At 40.9% G+C, this 13,879-nt stretch overlaps 1 protein-coding gene across 3 annotated transcripts; it reads right to left on the bottom strand.

Annotated features, from left to right (window-relative positions):
* Window positions 1-498: 498 nt before the first annotated feature.
* Window positions 499-13,459, bottom strand: zgc:162472 (transcription factor TFIIIB component B'' homolog). Of its 3 annotated transcripts, none has more exons than XM_029516311.1 (29): window positions 13,351-13,459; window positions 12,165-12,367; window positions 11,427-12,075; window positions 11,218-11,321; window positions 11,009-11,074; window positions 10,769-10,921; window positions 10,480-10,613; window positions 10,272-10,366; window positions 10,123-10,177; window positions 9,859-9,993; window positions 9,526-9,744; window positions 9,188-9,251; window positions 8,905-9,106; window positions 8,712-8,821; window positions 8,193-8,571; window positions 7,882-8,016; window positions 7,502-7,538; window positions 7,164-7,277; window positions 4,530-7,068; window positions 4,269-4,405; window positions 3,935-4,173; window positions 3,393-3,456; window positions 3,119-3,272; window positions 2,902-3,004; window positions 2,776-2,809; window positions 2,575-2,679; window positions 2,193-2,466; window positions 1,706-1,928; window positions 499-1,611 (listed from the first exon to the last, which is right to left on the bottom strand). In XM_029516311.1, the coding sequence occupies exons 2-29, from the start codon at window positions 12,359-12,361 to the stop codon at window positions 1,498-1,500; spliced, it is 6,834 nt and encodes a 2,277-aa protein (XP_029372171.1). In that variant the 5' UTR covers window positions 12,362-12,367; window positions 13,351-13,459; the 3' UTR covers window positions 499-1,497. The 3 variants fall into 3 exon arrangements, with proteins under 3 accessions (XP_029372171.1, XP_029372170.1, XP_029372172.1); XM_029516310.1 differs by having other exon boundaries at window positions 9,505-9,744; XM_029516312.1 differs by lacking the exon at window positions 7,882-8,016 and having other exon boundaries at window positions 9,505-9,744.
* Between the last annotated feature and the right edge of the window lie 420 nt (window positions 13,460-13,879).

Genomic DNA, 13,879 nt, shown 5'->3' on the forward strand with positions numbered 1-13,879 from the left:
AATAGGACCCATAAATTACTAATGAGTTAGATGAAATGTTGATCCATTTTTCTAACATGAAAAATTAGTTACATTTATATTTCAGACCGACTAATGATCCAAACAAAATAATCCTAATACATATACACCAAACCAGAATATTAACATTGTTCAGGAATGCAAACGTGATTTCTTTTCACTAACCTGGGTGTTATCATTCATGTTGATTTTCTGCAGCGTCTCAGAGGTCTGCTCCAGTCGCTGTGCAGTCAGCAGGTGTAGTGCAGCAAGGGGGGCCCTCTAATCCTACGGCTGACTGAAAGAGTGTTGCAGTGGACCTGCAGACAGAGCAGTTAGTTACTCAACAGAGATCAAAACAGTCTTAAGCCTCACGACAAGAGGTTGCAGCATGAGGGATTAGAGGAATATCAAACCTTGTAGTCTTTTATTCCAGGAGCTTCAGGAGTTGTGCTTATGAATGCTTAAATATACAGCAATTCACACAGCAACACATTGTGGGTTGGTTTCTATTGTTTATTACATAAAAAGAACACAGCGTTTCGAAAATAATTACACATACAGCAAATGGAAATGTACCGTTTTCAGTGACCGGGTCAGAGAGACTGTGTTAGTGTCCAGTCGCTGCCATAATAAAGACTAAATGCCGTGATGGTGGAGGAGTAATTTCTATTTACAGCTTGTGGAATTCTATGGTTTAGTTACAATTAGTTCATGAAACATTTAAGGACCCCTGATGTGATTTTGTTTCAAGTACAAAACGAAAGAATGTGAATACTACACTTTATGCACTTCAACTAAAATGTCATACCTCATGTGTGACAAGCAAGTCGTCGTTTTACTTGAGTAACTTCTGACTATCTCTGCTCTACAACTGTGTGAAGTTGCAGAACATATTGATGCAATTAGACTAATGCATATTCAATAACGTATTTCTTTGATCTATGAATGAACATCCAATTTTTAGACTTAATTTCTATCAGATATAAAAAACTATTCTCAGAACGCAATATAAAAAATGTAATTCCCAGAAGAGTACATTTACAAAAAAATATTTAATTGTACAAGTGTACATTGCAACTAATCCACCCGTTGTGTTAAAATAACAATATAAGAAGAAAAAAAAATCAAGAACCAATTTACTATTGTACAATATTTACATTTTAACAGCTTGTTAATAAACAAATCCAAAATGAGGTTTTGAAAAATAGAGAACTGTAAAAAGCTGCCACCTCCTTCAGTCGAACTAGTGATTAACCTCCTTTTGTTATTAACGCAACGTTACATTTTTGTTCAGATAAGCCATTCTGAAAATCAAAGTGAGATTGTCAGTATGGAAAATTAACCTTCCTTTTACTTTCAATGAAACACAGTAAAAACAAACAAAAAAAGGCCTTCTGGTAATAAATTAATGCTTACAGAGACATCTTCACAATAAAATAAAATTAAATAAAGGTAAGCTGGCAGGTTCCTCCTCTCCCTTAATATCTCTATGCTTTTTTAACCCTCATCCACTTCTGTAAAAATATCACTTAGAAAGTACTGAGACACACTGGTGGGCTCTTCCTCTGTAGAATTGCTCTCCAAATGATCACTTTGGTGAGACGCTGAAACCTACAAAAAATATAACAAAACAAAATGTGAATCAGATGATTCTACTGGAAAACTTTCCATCCATCTCTGTAGCCTGTGTGTGTGTTCTCCTTACCTCAGCTGTAGAGTGGGAATAAGCAATCGCCACCTCTGTTAGCGCCAATGTCGCGGTGGATGATGTTGAGGGGGTGTAATGTGGCAGTTGTGTCACATTAGGTGTGGGAACAACACAGCGCGATGTTGACTGATTAGAGAGATTTCTTGTTGCATGGGGAGTTTTAGGCTCACCGCTCTTAGAAGACGCTTTGCCTGGTGAAGGATCACTCGAAGAAGCAGTTCTGTGTGTGTCAGAGAGAAAAAGGAAATCTCAGTTTTCCTTCAGAAAAATAATTATTGATCTGCTGTTCATCTTTCTCACCCACAATGAGGTCAGCATTTTATTGCGATAAATTAAAATAGTGAACATCAACTGCTGACCATCAGCCTCTTATGGATGTTATTGAAATCATGTTAGCATGGAATGCATATAAAGCTGCTAGCATGACCGATAGCAACATGCTTCAGGACTTGAATATCACTGATTTTTAAATGCTTTTTCATACCTTTTCCTAACGCTGGTGGTCTTGGACTTTGTCTGAGGGTGTGCTCCTGAGCTGTGATCCTCAGGACCATCCCCACCCACCAGACTTTCTTCCTCGGTGTCACCACTTCTTTTCTGTGGCTCACTGACCACCTCATTATCTCCTATTGTTGTTGCATCAGCAGCTTCTGGCTGCGATGAAGCTCCAGGAAGTTCAGAGTCCCGGTTGGTCTTTTTAGCAGGGATTTTGCTGGCCTGTTTCTTCCTCGTAGTATTGGGCCTAACCTGCAATTTCGCTGGTTAGGCCAAAGTGAGTGAAAGAGAGAGAGAGATGTGAGCATGATGAAAATAAATAAAGTTTGCCAAAAGTGCATGCTGTGAGTATGTGTTTATCCTCAGCATACCTCTTCTTCCAGTTTCTTTAGATTTTTGCTTTGAGGGGGGAATTTCAGTCTCATCATTTTTCTCTAAGGTCTCTGGAAATTTGGGTGGCTGGACTGATGTACCCTCTGTTCCACAGGCCCACAAAAATCAACATTAATTATTAGTTATACAACATGAACCAATAGTTTAAAAAGTAAAAAATAACGTAATCATCACCCTACCATGTGGATCTACTGGATTGGCCATGACTGAATCCTGGTGTGGGTTGAAAAAATGAAATGGGTGTGAGAACTGAAAATATTTTTATCCCACTGCAGAGACGAGTGGCTCTTTACAACTTTACTCACTGTATGTGCAGCTGGGTCCAGCCCAGTGTCGCCCCTCTCCTCCATGGACACGGGCACAGAGACATGAAGAGGAGACCCATCTCCCGCCGACGTCAAACTCTCACTGCGGATGGGAAAAAAAGGTTCCAGAATGAGTTTAAAAAAAAAAATAAAAATAAAAAATAAAAGCAGCACTGTGCTGCTCTGGTACGATGAGCTGATATAAGCAGGCACAAACCTGTGTTGCTGTATTGATGCATCTGCTGCATGAAGATAAGGGAGGGGCTCAGCCGCACTGTCCACCACCTGCCCTGATGAGCAGACTGGGATCTCCGTCAGTGAGAGGATGAAAAATGGCTCATCTGGATCTGAAGGCACCTGCTCCGAGAGCACTGAGAGAGAGAGAGAGAGAGAGAGAGAGAGAGAGAACAAAAGCCATGATGTCTATTATGAGTATCACTCATAATGAAAATGATCTGATGAAAGTAGAATGCGATGTTTATTTGACTTACTGCCTGGAAACATTGCAAGAGTCGGATGAGTTTGGGTCCCCTCTGTACTTAATGTTGACATATTCTAGGATTCAAGGAATCGGAGAAAAGCAGATTAATTCTTGTGGTAAAAGGCTCTTGACAAAGGTTACATTTATGGTTGTTCAAAATTGTATTAATCAGTGCAATGCCTTTAGATAAGCACCCTACCCTGTTACACGCCCCATAATGTAATGAGTAAAGTATGTATAAGTATGAGTCAGTATGAACTAGATGCTTATTAATTGTGCGAGTGGATGTTGTTGGCTGATGATGACACTTTCACTCAATTACATCTAACTACCTCAACTGCAGAGGTACAATATGGAGTGCACAAGTTAGCCTGGTCACAAATCAGAGTCGTACAACAGAAAATTGGCCGAGTTTGTGGACCCATTATAAAGATATATTGCTCCATGATAATAGTTTGCTCTTACATATTTGGCCAAAATGTACTCCATTAAGACACACATTCATATTTATATAGCTCCTGCCTGTACTGATTAATATAATTAACATATTACCTGAAAGGAATCATCCTGTACTTGTTTCACACAACCCAGAGAGGATCCAGCATCATTTGTTGAAGAGTCAGGTTGACTCAGATGTTCAATAATTTCTGTCAAACAGCCCAGCAAGGATCCATCTTCATGTAGAGAAGCTTCTTGGCTGCTATGTGGTTCAATAGCTCCCTCTGCTGGCTCCAGATTGCCAGGTCGGCGTTCAGTCTTAGGTTTGTGGGAAGCTGGTTCATTCCCATCTCCTGAGTGGCCACCAGAAATGGTGCAAAAATAAGTACCATTAGTGGCATTTTTTTTTTAAAGGCAATAAAGTAATTCTCACTTTAAGATGTCACACCTGTTTCTACTTTTGTCTTCTGGGCTTGTTGGGTTTGAGGAGGTCGACTGCTGCGTCCCAGGTTGGGCTTGGGTTTAATGAGCCTTCCTCTACGAGTTTGAGGGGCTTTTTTTGAAGACAGGTCTCCGTCATCAGAGCTTTAAGACAGCAAATGAGCAGTTACAAGAATGTCCTAATAATAATGCCTTTCAGGCATAAGGTCTTAAATAAGACAGAGTATTCATCATCACATGCTCCCAAAACTTGAGGGAAACGCCTTACCTTTGGTCAGATTGAGCTTTGGTTTTTGATGTTTGATCCATTTCCCTGGTTTCTGAACATTGTTGAGCTGCATCCTTGCTTTTTAACTCTGAGCCAGTTTCGGAACCTAGTGTGGGGCTGCTTCCCTTTGGATCTGATATTGAGTCAGCATCAGCAGCCAATGCAGGATTGATCTTTGACTCTGTGGAGCCCTCTTCTGCAGACAGAACATCTGAAACTGAAGTGTGGCCATCTGGTGATAGGGTATTTGCCTCTTTGGTGGGCATATCCAGCTTTAAATCCTCTTGTGAAGAAGGTTCAGCCTCCACAGTGTCGTTATTTGACATTTTGTCCACTGAAGAATCCATCACAACTGTGGACTCTTCATTGCTTCTGTTCTCACAGTGTGTTGCTGTTGAATGCTCACCGTCTTCCTCTGCAAGTTTCAGTTCTGTTTGCGAATCTTCAATAGGTTGTGGTTCTGAAGTTACATGTGAAGGGTTCATGTGCATGTTCGAGGGTTTACTCTTCAGCTGTAATTTTGTCTGTGCTGTTCTGGTGGATGACCCTAAGTTAGGCTTGACCTTGGAAAAACTGCGTCTTAATTTCGGTACAGTTGGTTCTGAACTCTGTGAGCTTGAATCTAGTCCAGCATCGGTCTTCTGCTCTACAGATGAGGGCAATTCTGCTGTGGATTCAGAAGTGCAAGTTTCCAATGATGGAAAACCTGAAACAGTGCCAGTACTTTGACCCGATTTTGTAGGAAGGATGACACTGTAAATTGGCTCAGCCTCTGCAGTTCTATTGTCCGTGGATTGGGGCTTTGATTTGGGGCTTGAGGTATTTGCGGTTTGAGGTTTAGACTGTGCACCTCTTGATGTCTGTGCCAGGTTTGGTTTAGGTTTGACTTTTTGTAACCTCCCTCTTTTCACCTGATGAGCAGATGCTGCTTTGCTCTCCGTTTTCTGCCCACATGTAGCAGGTTGGTTGCCACTCTCGTGGATTACAGCAGTGGTTTGTCCAGCCTGTGAAACTGTGACAGCTGAATCAGATGCCACCAGGTTATTTCTTCTGTCAGTGGTTCCATTATTAGCTGTCTCTTTTTCATCTCTGGACTCAGATATCGACTCTGTGTCTCTGTTACACCGTTCGAAAAGGTCTTTGGAGAGGCTCTGATTTTCTGAGGCACTCTGATCTGATGTTGCTGTAATGGAGTTAACCTCACCAACAAATCCTACATCTGTTTTTTTCTCCTCAGTTGCAGATGGTTCCCTTGTGGGTGTCAGAGCGGATCCAATCATGAAAGCTGAAGCAGCACAAATGTTTTCACTTGTTTTTTGAGGAGATGTACAACAAGTTGCTTCTGGTTCAACTGCTGTAATTGGTTTTTCATTCTCTTGGGAGACTGGGGTTGAGCTACAGTCTTTCTCTACAGAGTCTTTTATGTTTTGAGTTGTTGACCGAGCAGCTCTTGATGTCTGTGATATGTTGGGCTTGGGTTTGACTTTTGGCAATCGACTCCTTCTAGACCTGCTTATAGATGCAGCTTCACTCTCTTCTTCCTGACTGACAGCTATATCTACAGGGTTGACACACAGAGCAGGTCGGCCACTGCTCTCTCTGACTGCAGCTGTGTCAGAGGTCACAAGGTTAGGATGACTTTCAATGATTGCATCACTAGCTGTCTCCTTTTCATCTGTGGACTCAGATAATGACCCTGTTCCTCTGCTTGAAGGTTCAAAATGGATGTTATCTTTGGATGCTGCGTACACCTGCCCAAGGTCAACACCTGTCCTTTTCTCCTCAGCTGTAGAGGGTTCAGCCGTGGGTCCAAGAGCAGAGCCTAAAACTGAAGCAGCACTGATGTTTTCACTTGTTCTTGGAAGATAAGTACTACAAGTCGCTTCTGATTCAACCTCTGTAACTGATTTTTCATGGTCCTGGCATATCTCTACAGAGTCTTTCATGGTCTGAGCTGTTGACCGAGCAGTTCTGGAGGTCTGTGACAGGTTTGGTTTGGGTTTGACTTTCTGTAATCGACTCCTTCTAGGCTGGCAGGTAGCTGTAACCTTGCTTGCTGCTTTCTGACTGACAGGTAAATCTACAGTTGTTACAAAAGAAGCAGAAACACCAACATCTGGGACTGAATCCGTGTTTAACACTTGTTCAACTTGGGCCTCTGTGATAAATGTGCCAGATTTGGTTGAATTATTAGAGCAACTTGTAATTATTTCCGTGTGACAGATCACTTTTTCAGCAGAAGACTCAGATTTTGATTGTGCGTCTCTGCTGGCTTGTTCACCACAGGGTTCAAACTGGGCATCATAAGAGCAGTGGCTCTGGTATTCTGGCTGTAATGGAGGATTAGGGCCCACATCAGAAATATTCTTCTGCTCACCACACATATGGTCTGTTGTGGTGCTTTGTGGCTCCATAGTAGAAATGGTCTGTGGTGTTTCTGTGACCCCATTAGCAGTGTTTTCCTCTTGCTCAGCAGGTTTTGGTTCACATTCTTCCTCTAAGTGTTGTGCGATTTCTATCACACTGACTGATGTTGTTCCTGCAATTTAACCAAATATCGCATTTTAAATTGAGTGTAATTTAATCTGAAACACGAGACAAATGCCATTAAACTTCTTTTAGTGTGCCTCTAACCTGTAACGTAATCTTGTGTTTCTATTTGATTCTGTACAGACTGAGGGAGATGAGTTGGATTGCCGATGGCCAACAGGGTTTGAGCAGCCTCATTGTAGCTCTTGTCCTCAGATACTGAAACAAAAATATAAAAAAAAAAAATAAAAAAAAAAAAAAAAAAATATATATATATATATATATATATATATATATATATATATATATATATATATATATATATATATATATATATATATATATATATATATATATATATATATATATATACACATGAAATGAAACTAACCCTAAATATGAAAAATCTGCTACGGGTTACTCAAACTACCTCTTCAACATACCTTCTGTGTGTTCTGAAGAGAGAAAGTCTATGACATCCTGGAAGGGAAACACATATCATTCTTACTCACATTAACAACTCTACAGATAAGCCAGACTAGAGGTGAAAAGATGCGATGTAAATGGAAAACGTGTATCATAGTCGTCCCAGTTACACTTCATTAGTAGTTTGCTTTCTACGCTGCAATCCAACCATAAAAAAAATGCATGCACTAAAACTGATGAAAGGAGACTCTATAAGAACGACATGTTGGACTATTATATTGATCAAGATTGAAGCTTTGAGGATCATTGTTGTTAAGATCTGAGATCATATTAATTGTGTAACTAGAGCTAGCATTTTAATGTCACTGCTGCTACATTTTAAAAATAGGACACTTACTACCAGCAGGTCCAATTGGTGTTCACATGGTTCAGCTGTGCCTCTCTCATTTAGTGCCTGCTCGCAAGAGGCATCAGGACACAGTGCATCTTGGGAAATGCCCAACACATCAGGCATATTGGCCAAGATATCAAGCTAAGGGTTTGGAGGGTAGGGGGCGTCAGAATGGAGGGTGTGAATTATGGAATGGAAAACCATGCACGAAAGAAAAAACGAACGGAAACAACGCACGTTATACAAATCAAGTAAAAATAAATGTTAATGGATTTTGTGCGTGTGGGCAAGACATGCCGACAGACTGTTTCTCATACCTCCTCCATAGTCTCTTCGACCTCTGAAATCACAGGCTGTGGAGAGCGCAAGCTGGCAGGCACAAACACAGGAGCAACACCATCCTTACTGGGGCTACATGCAGGGATCTCCTCCTCCTCAATCTCTTCATGATCCTGTTCATCTTCCTCATCAGTGTATTCTGTGGCCCTCAGGGTCACCAGTTTGGGCTTTTTTGGCTCTTGGGTTGATTTTTGCTTAGATGATCTTCCCCTCTTAGTGGAGCTTTTTGGTTTAGGCTTGGCATCAGAGAGAGTGGAGCTCATTGGTGAAGTAGGAGTGCGGTCAGAGGCAGTGGTGTGTGGATCCTCTTTTGCTGGGTAATTCAGGGGATTGGTAGGTTTGGGCATTCTCCCATACCTACAAAAGAGAAATCACACACTGATGAAACAGTCATAAATGATCACATAGTATTCTCCATAATGTAGTTTCTGGGAATTGAGAATGTTTCTAATTAAAATGTCACAATGGGAGCCTTTTAATGAAGAAATTGTTTGCACCTTGTTGGTTTCGGAGGTTGAACAGCAGCATCCTCTTCTTCAGAGGAAGAATCTGCAATTGGTGACTTCCTCTTATTGCCTTGCCTTGTTGGTGATGAATCTTCATTCACCTAAAATGTTAGCAGTTTTACCAAGGTAAAATAATAATGCATAGAAAGCTTTGATTATTCTAAACTAAGACTAAATAAATGACCTGTTCCTTAGTGGCTCCATCACTCATATTCTCATCCCCTTTATCTGATGCAGTGTCTTTTGCCTGTGTGGAGGGTGCTGGAGCCTTTTTACCCCATTTCCTGCCCAAAGGCAGTAAAGGTTTTGGTGCTCTGCCTCGTGAGAGCTTGGCTGGCTTGATTGCGGTGTCCGTTAATTCTTTTGCATTCTCAGTCTTTGTAGACCTAATTATAAAAAAATAAAATTAAAATAATTCCAATGTGCGATGTAATATGCACTATTTTTTTAAACAAGCGTTTTCTCACATGTCTGAACTTGTATGGACTTCAGGAAGTGCTGCCTCAGTCTCTTCAGGTGTACAGGCCTCACCTGAGCATAAAAAGCAAAGCAAATTTAAAATGCAAGCAACAATAAACAAGGACACACTACATATGGACAAAGAGTGGTAAGAGACAAAATGAACAATCTTAAAAACTGTAATTGTTGTCTGTTATTTTTCTAGGAATTTTATGAAATTAGGAAAACCACAACTCACATGGATCTACATACCTACACAGGCTAAATCGACCATATTTTTTAACAGTAAAGAAACTTTTAATGACATAAATGAACGCTCCTGTACCTTGTTCACTGCTCTGTTCACCTGTTTGATTTTTCTTCCCATTTGGTTCATCTATCGGAGCAGCCTGTCTCGTCTTCTTTTTGCATTGTTGCTTGGGCTTTGAAACAAGGATTCCTCCTTCGTTACAGAGATCCTCGTTCTCTTTCTCTCCCTCATTTTCATCTGCCAAGTCAAGGACTTCATTGTCATCTTCCTCATCTTCCTCCTCCACGTCACTCAGTTTCTTTGCAGCTTTTTTGCCTGTGGGGGGAACAAGAACACATAGGGAATACTGAGTTCATATAAACATTTATTGCAGACCTGAAATTATAAAGAATTCATACACTCTTCCAATTGAGTATGTAAGATAGTTACCCTTTGACTTTTTCTTTTGCTTCTTAGGGGCATTCTCTGCAGAAAGTTTTTTTAGTTTCTTCCTGTTCTTCTGAAATTCAAGAACTTTTTCTAACAGCTTAGAAAAATACTCTATGTCAAGCTTGCGTCTCTCTCCTACAAAAGAATCACCAGTTAGTGTTATGACAAAATACATATTTATGATTATATGTACTGTATATATATGCATTCAAACAAATAAAGTGTGAATATTTAACCAGCTAAACAGGCCCACTAAATACTTACTGAAAGCTTTATCAATCCTCCAGGAATTCTCTCGTTCTTCTTTTTTGAATTTGTTCTAGAAGTTTAAATCAATGCAATAAACACAAGTAGATATTTTGACATTTTTATTCAAGTACTATAAAGACTATATATATGTCGTAACCACTTGCCTTTATCTCTGATCGAGCTCTGTGAGGAAAGAGTTGACAGATCATGGAAAAGTCCGTCCCCACCATGCTGATTGCCAAGAAGAACATGTCCGTCTCTGATGAAGACCAGCAAACAACCAAGGAATTGAAGTTGACTATCAACAAGCATCAGAGCAAAGTAGAGCCTTTTTTTATAAAGATATTGTAATTCAGAATCTAGTTAGCAAACCTTCACTAGACCAGGGTTTAGCACGGTTCCCTTTCCTGAAGCTTGAATACGTTGTAGTGGACCCACGCTCAAAGATAGGGTCTCGATCCTGGGCAGGGTTTGGCCCTTTCGCTCGCTGGACTTCCACTGTCAAGCTGAGACGCAAGTTGGAAAAATGTTATTAAACTACCAGCTGGTTCCATCACCTTCAATATCACATTTAATTTTATTTTCAGAGGGAAAAAACTGCATCAGTTAGATGGTTCTTGGAGACATTGTCAATCAAAATACAATGAAAAAACCCACTGACCTCTCTTCATCAATGATCAGCGAGCCATCCTCTGCTACCTTGACCTGAGGAACCATGAGTGATTCTTCCTCCTCTTCTTCAGCCGCCTCCTCATCCTCCCCACCGGTCACCGGTTTAGGGTGAACTTCAGGTTCTGTTGCTCTCTCCGGAGATCTGTCGGGATTGCATTGCAAACATCCAGCAATACGGATATGAAGTTAATTGAACTGAGATTTTAATTTGATGATGTGATAAACTTACTCTTCTCTTGTTGGTGAAGGTGGAACCACAGTCTCATTCTCCTGTGCTGACTCTTCTAAACTAGTTCTGGAAATGTGCAAATTACAGCGACGTAAGACAAAAAAACTCAAACTGGAAAAAATGGACTTGAGTCAGCAGAAAACATTTTCTGTGTAGGTAGAGTTTTAAGTGTTGCAAAATCTTGACAAAACTGCTGAAGATCCACTTACGACATGGGGTTGGACTCCGGCAGATAACGGATAAGGTCCCTCATGGTCATTTTTGAAGGATCTAAAGTAATTTCCTTGGGACGTGCCTTTGCTTTCTTGAGTTTCTGCAATGTCAAAATATATGACTCCTTCACTGAACAAATGGGATACATTTAACTTGTTTGGTATTACACTGAAAGCATTCAGAATTAGGAATAATCCAAGCTCACCTTTTCTTTGTGTCTCTCCTGTCTGAGCAAGTCTCTGAGCTTTTGGGCCTTTGCCAGCCTCTGTAAGTCTGATGGGTCATTCAGAAGTCTACTCAGGCAGAACGCTGATCGTGACAGGGAATGTCCACTCTTTAATGACACCAGCGTCTTGGCCTTTTCTGATAATTCAACAGACTCTCTGTCAGGTAGGGAGAGTGGCACTTTATCTGGCGGTCTGGGAGGAATGTCTTTTACTTGACCATCTTTCTTGCTTTCTAATTGCTTGACACTGTCTTTTGGAATATCAGGTAGCTGTGGTGAGGCCTTGGATAGAGGGACAGCTGAAGGTCCAAGGGAGTCAGAAGAAATGGAGGTGGGTGGAGATTGTACATTGGGCCGCCTGCTCTCTAATGAAGGCCTTCCTCTCTTTGGGGACTGGAGTCCTAGGGGGGTAGCTGTAATCCGAGGATGGCTTGATGTTGTTGGCTTGTCAAGGTCTGACCCTGGGACTTCAACAGGAGTTTCAGAGGCTGCCTTGACCAGGGACTTTGGCGTCCGAGAAAGTGTGGAGGGACGACCCGGAGCCACTTTGGGCTTGACAGAAAAACGTTTCCTTCTCTGGACTGCAGCTGAAGAACTGGTACCTTCCCCATTTTGGTCATTGCAGTCCCTGAAAACAGTAGTTAAGAGTAGCTATATTAGTTTTTGCTTTCATACAATAAATAGTAGTTTACAAGCTATGTATTGCGTGTTACGCACCCAGGATCTGAAGGTTTTTCTGATGGAGTCACAGCAGAGTTGGTATCTGTCACAGGAGGAATGCTGTTCTCACTGACATCTCTGGGGGTCTCACTGGCCTCTTGATTTGCTGAGGTAGCTTCCTGAGGTGTTGCTGCTGCTGTTCTCCCTGTCGTACCTACATTCGGCCGAACGCTAAATCTTGATCGGCGAAACATTTTCCCCTGAAATCATGCAGAAAGTCAAAGCTGCGTCAACATTGCAATGGTAAAATCTGATACAATACACATGCATTTGCACTTATGCATAAATTATGGGAAGTAAGATGACACAATAAAAAAATCTATTCTAACGGTGCAGTTTGAAGGATCTTATGAAGAAAAGATGCCACCACTCTTATTCTACAGATTTAGTTCTCTGTGGCTCTTCATGTAATTCAAGACTGACCCCAAGATAATCATTGAGCTTGTTCTTCACAATCCTGTGTGTTTGTGATGGTTTATATGCAGCGGATTGAATTTGGGATCCATAATGGCATTGGTAAGAATCTAAAATTTCCACCAGTGTTTCATATCCTTACCGGACACAAATATTGCCCATCTTAAGGTGGAAGCTCAAAGATACAAGGAGATTTTAGCACCAAAATATCAAATCAAATCAAAAATCCTCCATGCAACATACAAGAAACTACACGACGAAATTAAGAGTGTCAGTTAAAATTACAACATTTATGTGCATGTTGCACAAGAAGTGGTGAAGTATTCAGCAGCAGGCTGTTTTGAATCCTGATGGAGAGACATTATTTTTCAGTCTGTTCGTCCTCATACTGACTCTTTTCTCTCCATAAGTCTGACATTACATTGACATGAACACACTGATCAACGTCCTGTTTTTGCAGACCTCAGCTGACAGGACCCGTAGTGACACTGTCAGACCGGCACCCGCTGAGTCTGGTCTTGGATTGAAAATCTAAAATAAATTAATAAATAATCACATAAAAACGGCAGCAACCGACACGCCTCACAAAAATCAGCTACAGACGTAGAAAAACGACCCTCCATTCACTCAACAAGACGAAAACTAGCCAAAAGATTAGCACACAATCCTCCCACGACAAGTCTGCCAGTCTGAGAGCTGGAAACGTCCCGCTGTGGCTCCTTTTGTCGTGCAAGTACTTCTGCGTGTTTTTGTTTGTGAAACAACGTACCTCTTTTTCCTGATATTTCGGTTTTCAGGGGAAGAAACTGGCTGTCGACGGCCGAAGACGGGGGGGTAAGTAGCGGACTCCATGCACACGTTACTCCGCCATGTTTTTTTTTGGTGACGCATTTTTCGTGAGGTTCGAAAGGCTTGACGGGAAATGTAGTCACAGTTAGTGAACGACACAGGGGAGTGGTAGTCATATCAATACAAAAGATAAAGCCCTCCGTTCATATTTAAGATGTGTTCTCTTTAATAAAAAAAAAAAGTATTTAATAAATAGCTGGTTGGTAAAGTGGTGCATAAAAATAATACTGAAAAACTGGTAAGTTTTACTTTTTTATTCATAATGTATACATGCATGGACTTTATCTTTTAATCCATGTTGTAAATTCAGGTGTGTCGGGATTGTTGATACTATTCTGATACACTTGTGCTTGTCACGTTTATTTCACATTCATACGTGTATTTCACAACATGTCAAAGGCAGATATTCCAGTTTTTGCTCCATAAATTCTATCTGACAAATAGTTTAC

Source organism: Echeneis naucrates, chromosome 12 (assembly GCF_900963305.1).
Source record: "Echeneis naucrates chromosome 12, fEcheNa1.1, whole genome shotgun sequence".
In the NCBI taxonomy this organism is placed as follows: domain Eukaryota; kingdom Metazoa; phylum Chordata; class Actinopteri; order Carangiformes; family Echeneidae; genus Echeneis; species Echeneis naucrates.

Coding starts and splice junctions, on each gene's coding strand:
- zgc:162472 (XM_029516310.1), bottom strand. CDS start 12,361: ATGTTTCGCCGATCAAGATTTAGCGTTCGGCCGAATGTAGGTACGACA. Junction 10,367..10,479: donor TAAACCCTGGTCTAGTGAAG/GTTTGCTAACTA, acceptor GGTCTTCATCAG/AGACGGACATGTTCTTCTTG. Junction 1,929..2,192: donor ACCACCAGCGTTAGGAAAAG/GTATGAAAAAGC, acceptor TGACACACACAG/AACTGCTTCTTCGAGTGATC.